Below are 13,524 nucleotides of genomic sequence, written 5' to 3' on the forward strand. Positions count from 1 at the left end.
CCCCCCTCTCTCTCTCCCTCTCCCTCCCCCCTCTCCATCCGGCCCCCCTCTCTCTCCGGCCCCCCCTCTCTCTCCGGCCCCCACTCTCTCTCTTGCCCCATCCGTCCTTCTCTCTGCCCCGTTCCTTGGGGCAGAGTAAGAGAGATAGGGGGAGGGATGGGGTAGAGGAATGGTCTTCTGACCAGTCCACTGCACTCTCTAATTTGGCTGCATTCGGTGCCTCTGAACCTGTGCGAACAAAGCAGCAGAAGCCGGAGTGGGCTACTCGACCCATTCAGCCTACTTGAGGAACCTTGACTTTAAAAGGCTTCTACTGCCTGAGTGCAGAGGGGAAGCAGCTCTGGAGTTACTGACTGTAACTGAGCGGGGGTTCACTCCGGTGTTCGGTGACACCCAACCTGGTTTCGAGGTGCGTTGCAACCTCCCTCCTGTACTTTTTTTTTTGTCTGTCAAGTGGGTGAACGGAGGGGAAGATCAGCCAGAGTGACAGAGGAAGAGGCGCCCGCCTCCGAGCCCAGGCCCTCGACGCCCGATTTCGAAATCGAGGAAGAGGAGAGTGTCGGCGTGCAGGACTCCAGTGCTGAACGGGAGGCAAACGATGATAGTCCAGGTAAGGAGAGGTTCGAGATGCCAGTGACGGCAGAGATTCGGTCGGGTACCTACTTTCCTATCTGCCGTCAGTACCTTAGAATCCCTGCAGAAGGCTTTTCCTGCCTGCAGCGACCGCCTGAAAGAGCAGCCCTACTCAGCCCACTCCCGAGTGGGAGGAACCAGTTGCAGGGGAAGGGGAGGGGGGGTTGCTGGTTTCACACTGCCTGCCCGCCTGGCCGATACTCGACAGCCGTCGTGACGTGGGGGTCTCAAGAGGTGGAATATGAAGCTCCCTCGGCCTTTAAACCAGGTTTATGGTGGTCAAGTGTCTTGTCAGTTGCATCAAGGCCTGTTAATTTCACCATTAAGGTGAGGAGAAACAGGTTTGGAGAAGGGAGGAGTGGGGTATGGGGGGGGGGGGGGGGCAGAGAGAGGTATGTGGCTGAACAAGTCCTTGACCTCGGTTAGCGAAGAAAAGCCTCCGGAAGGGAAGTCCCAATAACCCACCTGGACTCGGCTCAGTACGGATGCCCCACCTTCTTGTACAGGACCAGGAGTTGAACTTGGACGTGATGGATAAACAGGACAAAGTTCCGACACAAAAAGTACACCAATCAGCCACTGACGCTACACCCAATAACAGGAAGAAAAAACACTGGGGGGGGGGGGGGGGGGGGAATAAGGAATCCGTCTGCGCTCCAGGGCAACCGTTCCTCTCCTGGAGCAAAGTTGAAGCACAGGATATCGGAGCCAGAGTGGGCCGTTTGGCCCATCGGGCCTGCTCCGCAATCTATTCGTGGCCGATCCTCTTACCTGAACGCCATACTCCCCACGCTCTCCCCATATCCCTTGACGCCTTTGGTGCCTACAAATCGGTGCGTCTCTTAAATATACTCATCGCTGAGGTCCCAGGTTCGATCCCGGCTCAGGGTCACTGTCCGTGTGGAGTTTGCACATTCTCCCCGTGTCTGCGTGGGTCTCACCTCCACAACCCAAAAGATGTGCAGGGTAGGTGGGTTGGACGCATTAAATTACTCCTTAATTGGAAAAAATGAATTGGGTACACTAAATTTATTTAAAATATATATATGAGTGACTTGGCCTCCACAGTCTCTGGTAGACAGGGGGCAGTGGGTGGGTTAGTACCGCTGTGTCTCAGCGCCAGGGACCCGGGTTCGATTCCAACCTCGGGAGACTGTGCGGAGTCTGCGTGTTCTCCCCCTGTGTGCGTGGGTTTCCTCCGGGTGCTCCGATTTCCTCCCACAGTCCAAAGATGTACAGGTTAGGTGGATTGGCCGTGCTAAATTGCCCCTTAGTGTCCAAAGATGTACAGGTTGGGTGGATTGGCCGCGCTAAATTGCCGCTTAGTGTCCAAAGGTGTGCAGGTTGGGTGGATTGGCCATGCTAAATTGTCCCTTAGTGTCCAAAGATATGCAGGTTAGGTGGATTGGCCGTGCTAAATTGTCCCTTAGTGTCCAAAGATATGCAGGTTAGGTGGATTGGCCGTGCTAAATTGCCCCTTAGTGTCCAAAGGTGTGCAGGTTGGGTGGATTGGCCATGCTAAATTGTCCCTTAGTGTCCAAAGATATGCAGGTTAGGTGGATTGGCCGTGCTAAATTGCCCCTCGGGGTTAGGGCGGGGGAGTGTGGACCTCGGTAGGGTGCTCTTTCACAGGGTCGATGGGCTGAATGGCCTCCTTCTGCACTGTAGGGGTTCTATGAATTCCATAGTTTCACTGCCCTCTGAGTGAATAAGTCTGTCCTTGTTTCAGTTCTAAATGCCCCACTCTGAGGCTGTGGTCCCTTGTCCTAGACCCCCCCCCCCCCCCCAGTCAGAAGAAACACCGCCCCTGCGTCCAGCCCGGTCAGAATTTTAGACGTTTCGATGAAATTCCAGCAAGTACAAGGCCCAGTCGGCCCAATCCCTCCCCGTACAGACAATGTCCCCCGCCCCACTGCGATCGCAACCCAGAGTTAGAGCAGGAACGTCGGCTGACAGTCACCATATCAGCTCCTCCTCACGGCCTGGAAGTCTTCATTCGGCGGCTGTCGTCCCGAGTGGATGTGAAGTGTGTTTTAAAGTCCCGTGATCTGATTTCTTCATGCGTCTCTCCTTTCCGTAGGTCCGCCTGCCGATGAAATCCAGAAGCCCGTTGCCAAGTAAGTACATCTCGGGTGGAAACCCAGCTTGCTTGGTTGCCACGGGAGGGGGGGGGGGGGGGGGGGAATTTATTGAGTTCATGAGCTAACAGGAAACCAAGTTCACCCAGATTGGGGTGGAACTGTTGTAGAGCTGTTACGAGAAAGAGTCCCCAGCTCAAAAGGTTGGTGCGGGGAGGTACCCTCCCTTCGCAGAATCGTTGTTTGGCCACAGCTGACTGGAAGATGGACGGGTGCCCATAGTGAGCTTGTGGAACGACAGCCTCCTTCGCCTCCACATGGCAAGCCCTGCCACTTAGTACCTGAGAAGGCCTGGCATTGAGAGAAGCGGATCGATCCTTGGTTTGCCTCCCTAGGGGGAGGATTTGTGGGAGGGAGGGGGAAGAGTTTCTGGTCAAGGGATGAGAAGCAGGGAAACGGGTCACCACATCCCCGGAAGTGCGATGGGGCGACTCTCCACGTGCCTGGATGAGTGCGGCTCCCAACAACACTCGAGAAGCTCGACACCATCCAGGGCCGAAACGCTAACCGCCGGCATTCACCCCCCCCCCCCCCCCCCCCCCCCCGACGCACAGCGGCAGCCGTGTGCACCGTCTACAAGACGCACCGCGGCCACTCGCCATCGCCAGCACCTTCCAAACCTGCCACCTCTATCATTTAGAAGGACCAGGGGGGGCAGCAGCCACATGGGGAACATGCGTCTGGAAGAAGGCAGCTCACCAACCACTTCCCCAAGGGGCAAGTAGGAAAGGGCAATAAAAATGGTGGCCCAGCCAGCGACGCCCACATCCCGTAAATGAAGGAAGCATTTGTTATGGGCTAGGGTTTAAAGAACACCAAAGTATATCATGGGAGTCCATCTGACCCACAGGTTTAAGGGCAGCACGGTAGCATTGTGGATAGCACAATTGCTTCACAGCTCCAGGGTCCCAGGTTCGATTCCGGCTTGGGTCACTGTCTGTGCGGAGTCTGCACATCCTCCCCATGTGTCTGCGTGGGTTTCCTCCGGGTGCTCCGGTTTCTTCCCACAGTCCAAAGATGTGCAGGTTAGGTGGATTGGCCGTGATAAATTGCCCCTTGGTGTCCAAAATTGCCCCTTAGTGTTGGGTGGGGTTACTGGGTTATGGGGATAGGGTGGCGGTGTTGATCTTGGGTAGAGTGCTCTTTCCAAGAGCCGGTGCAGACTCGATGGGCCGAATGGCCTCCTTCTGCACTGCAAATTCTATGACTGTGGTTATGGGAGCCCAAGGGCCTATTTTACAGGGCTGAAGCAACAGAGATCTAAAGTACTTTTAAAGCAAAAGCATGTTTATTTTTGAAACCTTTTTACAGAAAGTTTAAATTCTCTACAGAAACAGGTATTACTTTGAAATCTTCAAATGAGCTGAAGACAGTCTGTAGCTTGTAGAGAGAGATCATTATACAGCTGCTTGCTTTGCCTGCAGCTATCCAGCTCTCAAAACGAAACTAAAAACCACTAGCTGCCCGCTCCAAAACGGAAAGACAGTCAGCCCAGCCCTGACATCACTGCAGCTATTTGATAAACACCCAGTTCTGAAAGGAACACTCACAGGACGCATTTTAAAATCCTGCTCAATGTTCGGAAGTGTCATTTCATTTTATTTTCTTTTTTTTTATAAATTTAGTGTACCCAATCATTTTTCCAATTAAGGGGCAATTTAGAGTGGCCAATCCACCTAGCTTGCACGTTTTTGGGTTGTGGGGGCGAAACCCACGCAGACACGGGGAGAATGTGCAAACTCCACACGGACAGTGACCCAGAGCCGGGATCGAACCTGGGACCTCAGCGCCGTGAGGCGGTTGTGCTAACCACTAGGCCACCGTGTGAAGTGTCATTTCAAAGGTGTTGGGTTCCCTTTTGTTTGTTCCTCCTCCTCCTCTGAAATGTGGCGCAAAAGGGAAACGAAGAAATACCTAAATCTCTTCTGGTTCCTCCTTTCTTGTAGGTCTCAGCAAGTTAAAACTGTGAGACTGAGCACCGTCTGTTCCACCAACTACATCAACGCCAAGATCAGTTCCCGACCCCCCGTCGCGGCGTCCCCTCCGCCGGCCCCCAGTAAAGACGCGGAGGCTTCCAGTCCGATCTACGTGGAGGGAGAGAAAAGCAGCTCGGGCGCCATATACATCGCGGAGGATAAAAACGGTTCGAGTCCAGAATATGTCGCAGAGGACAAGATTGGCTCGAGTCCCACATATGTTGCAGAGGATGAAAACGATTCCAGTCTGGTGTGCGTGCAAGAGGGCAAGAGGAGGTTGACCCCCGATTGCGTTGACGAGGAGAGGAGCTTGACTCCCGAGTGCGTTGAAGAAGAGAGGAGCTCGACTCCCGGGTGCGTTGAAGAAGATCAGAGGAGCTTGACTCCTGAGTGTGTTGAAGAAGAGAGGAGCTCGACTCCCGGGTTCGTTGAAGAGAGGAGCTCGACTCCCGGGTTCGTTGAAGAGAGGAGCTCTACTCCCGGGTTCGTTGAAGAGAGGAGCTTAACTCCCGAGTGCGTTGACGAAGAGAGGAGCTTAACTCCCGAGTGCGTTGACGAAGAGAGGAGCTTAACTCCCGAGTGCGTTGACGAAGAGAGGAGCTTAACTCCCGAGTGCGTTGAAGAGAGGAGCTTATCTCCTGAGTGCGTTGAAGAGAGGAGCTTAACTCCCGAGTGCGTGGACGAAGAGAGGAGCTTAACTCCCGAGTGCGTTGACGAAGAGACCAGCTTGAATCCCGAGTGCGCTGAAGAAGAGAGGAGCTTGACTCCCGGGTGCGTTGAAGAAGACAAGAGGAGGTTGACTCCCGAGGGTAATGAAGTGAAGAGGAGGTTGAGTCCCGTGAGCGCTGAAGAGGACAGTCAGTTGTCCAAGGGAGGTGACGATTCGGAGAGTCAGCCCAAAGATGTGCCCTGGACGAGGAAGCCGCTGTCCGAACACGAGTTCAGGGTAGTGTTACACGCCCTGTGCTGCGGCATGCAGGCAGCCACTGAAAGATATGGCGCGTCACGGAGCCAGGTGGAGCACTTACTGAACGAGTGCGCGCAGCAGCTCGACCTGAGCAGTGGCGCTGAAGCCGGCTCGCGCCTGCTCTCCCCAGAGGCTGAGGAGCAACTGGTGGAGTGGGTGTTGGTGCAGCGGGAGAGGCAGCTCCCCCTCACCGAGGAAACCTTCCTGCACCGGCTCTCCAAGCTGCTGGGCCCCCGGTGCGCAGAGCCAGCCGCCCCCTCCTCCTGCCTCTGGGCGGTGGGCTTCCTGCTGCGGCACAACCTGATCGCCTATGCCAAGATCACCGTGGCCCGCAAGCTGCCCCGAGAGATGGAGGAGAGCGTCCAGAGCTTCGTGGAGTTCGCCCAGCAGCAGATCGTTGGGCGGGACTTCCCGTACTGCATGATTGGCAACATGGACGAGATCCCCATCTTCCTGGACCCCGAGGCACTGCGTCGGCCCGAGGGCACACCGGGCGGCCTGGAAGTGGCCGGCACCGGGGAACCACAGTTTGTCATCGTCTTCACCATCCTGGCTGACGGCAACCTGCTGCCCACCATGATCTTCTCCCGGGGGGGCCTGCCGCCCTGGCTGAAGGTTCCCGCCGGCATCCTGCTGGAGGTGAAGGAGGCTGGGTACAGCGAGGCCGAGGTGCTGGAACTGTGGCTCGCCAAGGTGTGGCGGCGTCACATGGCCACCCGCTACCGCCGGACCATGCTGGTCCTGGACAGCTCCCGCCGCCACCTGTCGGACGACTTCATCGACCACCTGAGCCGCTGCAACTCCCTGCCGCTGGTCGTCCCGGGGGGCTGCACCTCGCGGGCCCAGCCCCTCGACATGTGCATCGGCCAGACCCTCCGGAGCTTCCTGCAGAAACGCTGGGCCGAGTACTCCCGGGAGGCGGCCTGCTTCCGCGACGTGTACGGCGACGTGCTCCAGTCCCTCCTCAACTGGGTGGCCGAGGTGGCCGGCTTCGTCGCCTCCAACGCGGACGTGGTGCAGCAGTCCTTCCTGCTGGCCAGCGTGCTGCCGGGCCCCGGCGGCCGGCCCGCCTCGGTGCAGCAGAAGGTGGAGGCCCAGGAGGAGCTGGTCAGCTTCCTCCAGGAGCAGTTGGAGCTGAGCGGGAAGCTGGAGGAGTGCGGCGACGGCAAGGCGCCCCCCACCTTGGCCTTGGACCCCCGGCTGCTGACCAGGCTCTTTGAGGCAGACAGTGAGGCGGAATCCTTCTACGGGTTCTCCGAGGGCGACCTCTGAAAGACCGTAGCAAGGCCGCCTGGTTATCCTTTGCCCAGGAGGTGGGCCGGGAGGGGGTTAGACTGCCAGTCGCAGTGAGGGTGGGCCGTGCGCCTGGCAGGGAGGGAAGCGGCTTCCTTGTTTTGTTTTTAAGCCCGTCTGTCCATAAGCTGCAGCATTCCATCGCCCCCCCCGCGGGCCAGAAGGTTGCTGCTGCCTGGCCTGACCTGCAGCTCTCCCGTTCTTTCCCCTGGGTTGGGGTTGGCACATCAATGCAGAGAGGAGGAGGCATTTCACTCCCAGAACAATTCCACCATTGTGAGATAAGATGGTGTCTGTGTGTGGGCGAAATGAAAGTGTCCGTTTTTCTATAAAACCATGGCGCCAGCAGATGGAAGCTCGGCTCCCTCGCGGCCATTTTTCTGTCTAACTTTATACGGGCTCTGACGGGATAACAGACCGGGGAGCGCCAGACAATTAGGTCCATCGATTTTATATTCAGGTTCGTCTCGATTGGTGATGCAGGCAACCAACCTCTTACCCCAAGCTGATGTGTGATCCATGTGGGCTTGCACTCTTTCATCCATCTGTGTGTGTGTGTCTCTAACTGTCTCGCTCCATGTATGTCTCTTTCTGTGTGTGTGTGTGTGTGTGTGTGTGTGTGTGTCTATCTCTCTGTCTCTCTCTCTGCCTCTATCTATCTCTCTGTCTCTCTCTCTGCCTCTACCTATCTCTCTGTCTCTACCTATCTCTCTGTCTCTACCTATCTCTCTGTCTCTATCTATCTCTCTGTCTCTCTCTCTGCCTCTACCTATCTCTCTGTCTCTACCTATCTCTCTGTCTCTACCTATCTCTCTGTCTCTACCTATCTCTCTGTCTCTACCTATCTCTCTGTCTCTACCTATCTCTCTGTCTCTACCTATCTCTCTGACTCTATCTATCTCTCTGTCTCTATCTATCTCTCTGTCTCTATCTATCTCTGTCTCTATCTATCTCTCTGTCTCTGTCTATCTCTGTCTCTATCTATCTCTGTCTCAGTCTATCTCTCTCAGTCTATCTCTCTGTCACTCTCTCTCTGTATCTCTCTGTCTCTATCTATCTCTCTGCCTCTATCTATCTCTCTGTCTCTATCTCTCTGTCTCTATCTCTCTCTCTGTCTCTCTCTCTGTCTCTATCTCTGTCTCTCTCTCTGTCTCTATCTCTCTCTATCTCTCTCTGTCTCTCTCTGTCTCTATCTATCTATCTATCTATCTATCCCTCTGCCTCTCTCTGTCTCTATCTCTCTCTCTCTCTCTGTCTATCTATGTCTATCTATCTCTCTCTCTGTATCTCTCTCTCTGTCTCTATCTATCTCTGTCTCTATCTATCTCTGTCTCTATCTCTCTGTCTCTATCTATCTCTCTCTCTATCTATCTGTCTCTATCTATCTCTCTGTCTCTATCTATCTCTCTGTCTCTATCTGTCTCTCTGTCTCTATCTATCTATCTCTCTGTCTCTATCTATCTATCTGTCTCTCTCTATCTCTCTGTCTCTATCTATCTCTCTGTCTCTATCTATCTCTCTCTGTCTGTGTCTCTGTCTCTGACCCAGCTCCCCCCCCTCGCTCCCTGCCTCTCTCTCTCTCTCTCGCTCCCTGCCTCTCTCTCTCTCTCTCTCGCTCCCTGCCCCTCTCTCTCGCTCCCTGCCCCTCTCTCTCGCTCCCTGCCCCTCTCTCTCGCTCCCTGCCCCTCTCTCTAGCTCCCTGCCCCTCTCTCTCGCTCCCTGCCCCTCTCTCTCGCTCCCTGCCCCTCTCTCTCGCTCCCTGCCCCGCTCTCTCGCTCCCTGCCCCGCTCTCTCGCTCCCTGCCCCGCTCTCTCGCTCCCTGCCCCTCTCTCTCGCTCCCTGCCCCTCTCTCTCGCTCCCTGCCCCTCTCTCTCGCTCCCTGCCCCTCTCTCTCGCTCCCTGCCCCTCTCTCTCGCTCCCTGCCCCTCTCTCTCGCTCCCTGCCCCTCTCTCTCGCTCCCTGCCCCTCTCTCTCGCTCCCTGCCCCTCTCTCTCGCTCCCTGCCCCTCTCTCTCGCTCCCTGCCCCTCTCTCTCGCTCCCTGCCCCTCTCTCTCGCTCCCTGCCCCTCTCTCTCGCTCCCTGCCCCTCTCTCTCGCTCCCTGCCCCTCTCTCTCGCTCCCTGCCCCTCTCTCTCGCTCCCTGCCCCTCTCTCTCGCTCCCTGCCCCTCTCTCTCGCTCCCTGCCCCTCTCTCTCGCTCCCTGCCCCTCTCTCTCGCTCCCTGCCCCTCTCTCTCGCTCCCTGCCCCTCTCTCTCGCTCCCTGCCCCTCTCTCTCGCTCCCTGCCCCTCTCTCTCGCTCCCTGCCCCTCTCTCTCGCTCCCTGCCCCTCTCTCTCGCTCCCTGCCCCTCTCTCTCGCTCCCTGCCCCTCTCTCTCGCTCCCTGCCCCTCTCTCTCGCTCCCTGCCCCTCTCTCTCGCTCCCTGCCCCTCTCTCTCGCTCCCTGCCCCTCTCTCTCGCTCCCTGCCCCTCTCTCTCGCTCCCTGCCCCTCTCTCTCGCTCCCTGCCCCTCTCTCTCGCTCCCTGCCCCCCTCTCTCGCTCCCTGCCCCTCTCTCTCGCTCCCTGCCCCTCTCTCTCGCTCCCTGCCCCTCTCTCTCGCTCCCTGCCCCTCTCTCTCGCTCCCTGCCCCTCTCTCTCGCTCCCTGCCCCTCTCTCTCGCTCCCTGCCCCTCTCTCTCGCTCCCTGCCCCTCTCTCTCGCTCCCTGCCCCTCTCTCTCGCTCCCTGCCCCCCTCTCTCGCTCCCTGCCCCCCTCTCTCGCTCCCTGCCCCCCTCTCTCGCTCCCTGCCCCCCTCTCTCGCTCCCTGCCCCCCTCTCTCGCTCCCTGCCCCCCTCTCTCGCTCCCTGCCCCCCCCTCGCTCCCTGCCCCCCTCTCTCGCTCCCTGCCCCCCTCTCTCGTGCTCCCTGCCCCCCTCTCTCGCGCTCCCTGCCCCCCTCTCTCGCGCTCCCTGACCCCCCTCTCTCGCTCCCTGCCTCTCCCTCTCACTCCCTGCCTCTCCCTCAAGCAAGGACACTGTTTTATATCTGTTTTGGGACTCATACAACCATCTGAATACCTTCAACTGCACACCTCGCCTGGACCAATTCACGCAACTATTCTTATGACGCTTTTGAGTTTTAACAGTTGCGGAGGGAAGCGAGTCTTTCTCGTCGGAGGCAACCCCGATTTTTATTTGGTGCGCGTGTTGAAGTAGGTGTGGCTGGCGGGTGGGGTCTGCGAGATTAACCTGGGCGTCCTCGTAGAATTGGGCGAGATGCTGCTCTCTACGTGCAGCGGGGAGGGGGGGGGGGGGCGGAAACGAGGTCCGGAGTAGGGTGGAGTGCTGTACAGGATCGAGACGGGGCCCCGGGCAAGTTGAAGGGAGAATTCGCCCTTGGTTCCGAAGCTCGGTCAACTTTTTTTTGTCATGTTTGAGAATAATAACAAAAAATCTTAGTTTTTAAGAAGAGATTTAGGCCCAGCTGACCGAGTGTCGGCCACTGGCATTCCTAGATTATAACACGCTGTACGATAACTTGCATGGAATTCTGTAACTTTTTGATCTTGTCACTGACTTTTTTTCGTTTATGTTTTGACCCTTCACCCCAGTTGCTTTGTAAGTATTCACAATGTACCTGTAATCGAGAATGGATAATAAAATAAAAATCTTTTTTTTAAAAAAAGAAACCACACACATTTCTATAAACTATAAACCTGGCTCCTTCCTGTTGTCTTTTTTGTCTGTTTTGAAAGTTCTGAGCATCTAGTTTTTTGTTCTTTTTAAAAAAAAAACACATTTTTGTTTGGGTATTTGCAAGTTTTTATAATCATAACAATAAGCGACATAAACAGAGAAGATAGGAGGAGGCCTTTCATGAAAATTAAATGAGAATCGCTTATTGTCACGAGTAGGCTTCAAATGAAGTTACTGTGACAAGCCCCTAGTCGCCACATTCCGGCGCCTGTTCGGGGAGGCCGGTACGGGAATCGAACCGTGCTGCTGGTCTGCTTGCGAAGCCAGCGATTTAGCCTTGTCCTAAACCAGCCCCTCTCTCCAATTTACAACCATTCAGGTAGTAATCTGCCTTCCTGTTTTTGCTTCCTACATGAATAACCTCACACTTATCCAAATTATACTGCTTCTGCCATTGGTTTGCCCACTCGCCCAACCTGTCCAGATCTTGCTGTAGGATCCCTGCCTCCTCGTCACAATTCACCCTCCCACCTAACTTGGTATCATCTGTGACCCTGGTTCTGGACACACCCATCATTGGGAACATCTTCCCTGCATCTACCCTGTCCAGTCCTGTTAGAATTTTATAAGTCTCTATGAGATTCTCCCCCCCCCCCCCCCCATTCTTCTGAACTCCAGCGTGAACAATCCCGACCTAGTCCATTTCTCCTCATATGACAGTCCCGCCATCCCTGGAACCAGCCTGGTAAACCTTCGCTGCACTCCCTCAAGAGCAAGAACATCCTTCCTCAGAGGAGACCAAAACTGCCCACAATATTCCAGGTGTGGCCTCACTAGACCCTGTACAATTGCAGCAACACATCCCGGCTCCTGTACTCGAAATCTCTCCCAATGAAGGCCAACATACCATTAGCCCTCTTTACCGCCTGCTGCAGCTGCATGCTTACCTTCAGCGAATGGTGCACAAGGACACCCAGGTCCCGCTGCACACTGCCCTCTCCCAATTTACAACCATTCAGGTAGTAATCTGCCTTCCTGTTTTTGCTTCCTACATGAATAACCTCACACTTATCCAAATTATACTGCATCTGCCATTGGTTTGCCCGCTTGCCCAACCTGTCCAGATCTTGCTGCAGGATCCCTGCATCCTCGTCACAATTCACCCTAAGTTGGTATCATCTGCAAACTTTGAGATGTTACATTTTGTTCCCTCATCCAAATCATTAATATTTATTGTGAATAGCTGGGGTCACAGCACCGATCCCTGTGGTACCCCACTGGTTAATGCCTGCCGATTTGAAAAGGACCCATTAATCCCTACTCTTTATTTCCTCTCTGCCAACCAGCTTTCTATCCACCGCAATACATTTCCCCCAATCCCATGCGCTTTAATTTTGCACAATAATCTCTTATGCGGGACTTTGTCAAACGCCTTCTGAAAGTCCAAATATACCACATCGACTGGCTCCCCCTTGTCGACTGTACTGGTTACCTCTTCAAAGAATTCCAACAGATTTGTCAAGCATGATTTTCCCCCTCGTAAATCCATGCTGACTGACTGATCCTGCCACTGCTTTCCAAATGTTGATCTATAACATCCTTGATAATAGATTCAAGCATTTTCCCCACTACCGATGTTAGGCTTGCTGGTCTACAATTCCCTGTTTTCTCTCTACCTCCCTTTTTGAATATCGGAGTGACGTGAGCTACCCTCCAATCTGCAGGGACAGTTCCAGAGTCTATAGAATCCCGGAAGGTGATCACCAATGCAGCCACCGTTTCCAGAGCCGCCTCCTTCAGCACTCAGGATGCAGATTCTCCGGCCCTGGGGATTTATCCGCCTTCGATCCCATCAGTTTTCCCAGCACCATTTTTCTATTAATGTTGATCTCCCTCAGTCCTTACCTCTCACTAAACCTTTCATTCTCCAACGTTTCTGGGATCTGATTTGTGAAGACAGAACCAAAGGATGTATTCAATTGCTCAGCCATTTGTTTGTCCCTTATTATGCATTTCCCTGTTTCCGCCTGTAGGGGGCCTACATTTCTCTTTACCAATCTCTTTCTCTTCACACATCTGGAGAAACTCTTAGTGTCAGAGAACACGGTACAATAAACATTTCCTTCCCCATCACAATCCACACACCCCAACCACAAAACAGTAGTCCGCCCCCCCCTTTGGAATTCTGCTTCTGCTGACATTTACATTTTTCCCAAGGAAGTCGACAAACGGCTGCCACCTCCGGGAGAACAGTAACATTGACCCTCTTGAGGCGAACTTTATCTTCTCGAGACTGAGAAACCCAGCCGTGTCGCTAACTCGGGTCTCTACACTCGGGGGGGGGGGGGGGGGGCTTCGAGTCCCTCCACGTTAACAAGATCCGTCTCCGGGCTACCAGGAAGGCAAAGGCCACGATGTCGGCCTCTTTCGCCCCCTGAACTCCCGGCTCTTCCGACACTCCAAAGATCGCTACCTCCGGACTCGGCACCACCCGTGTTTTGAGCACCGTGGACATTGCCTTAGCGAAACCCTGTCAAAACCCTCTCGGCTTCGGGCATGCGCAAAACATGGACATGATTTGCTGGGCTTTTCGCACACCGATACTCTACCCCAAAAAACTTGCTCATCCGGGACACCGTCATGTGTGCCCGGTGGAATACCTTGAATTGTATCAGGCTAAGCCTGGCACATGATGGGGTATTAACCCTGCTTGGGGCATCTGCCCACAGACCCGTCTCCATCTCCCCTCCTAGCTCGTCTTGCCCTTAAGCTCCTCCACCAGAGATTCCTCTGCATCCGAAAGCTCCTGGTAAATATCCGATACCTTCCCCTCTCCCACCCGACTACT

The 13,524-nt window shown here is 54.9% G+C and overlaps 1 protein-coding gene across 1 annotated transcript in view; it reads left to right on the forward strand.

Annotated features, from left to right (window-relative positions):
- The window catches only part of pogzb (pogo transposable element derived with ZNF domain b), a 9,500-nt gene extending 1,888 nt beyond the window's left edge, over positions 1-7,612 (forward strand). Inside the window, exons 2-4 of the mRNA XM_038787077.1 lie at positions 410-610; positions 2,714-2,750; positions 4,718-7,612. Coding sequence (XP_038643005.1) covers positions 410-610; positions 2,714-2,750; positions 4,718-6,986 — 2,507 coding nt within the window. The 3' untranslated portion in view covers positions 6,987-7,612. The remainder of the gene's footprint in view (positions 1-409; positions 611-2,713; positions 2,751-4,717) is intronic.
- The last annotated feature ends 5,912 nt before the right edge of the window (positions 7,613-13,524 follow it).

The sequence above is a fragment of the Scyliorhinus canicula genome, chromosome 30, assembly GCF_902713615.1.
Source record: "Scyliorhinus canicula chromosome 30, sScyCan1.1, whole genome shotgun sequence".
NCBI classification, from domain to species: Eukaryota; Metazoa; Chordata; class Chondrichthyes; order Carcharhiniformes; family Scyliorhinidae; genus Scyliorhinus; species Scyliorhinus canicula.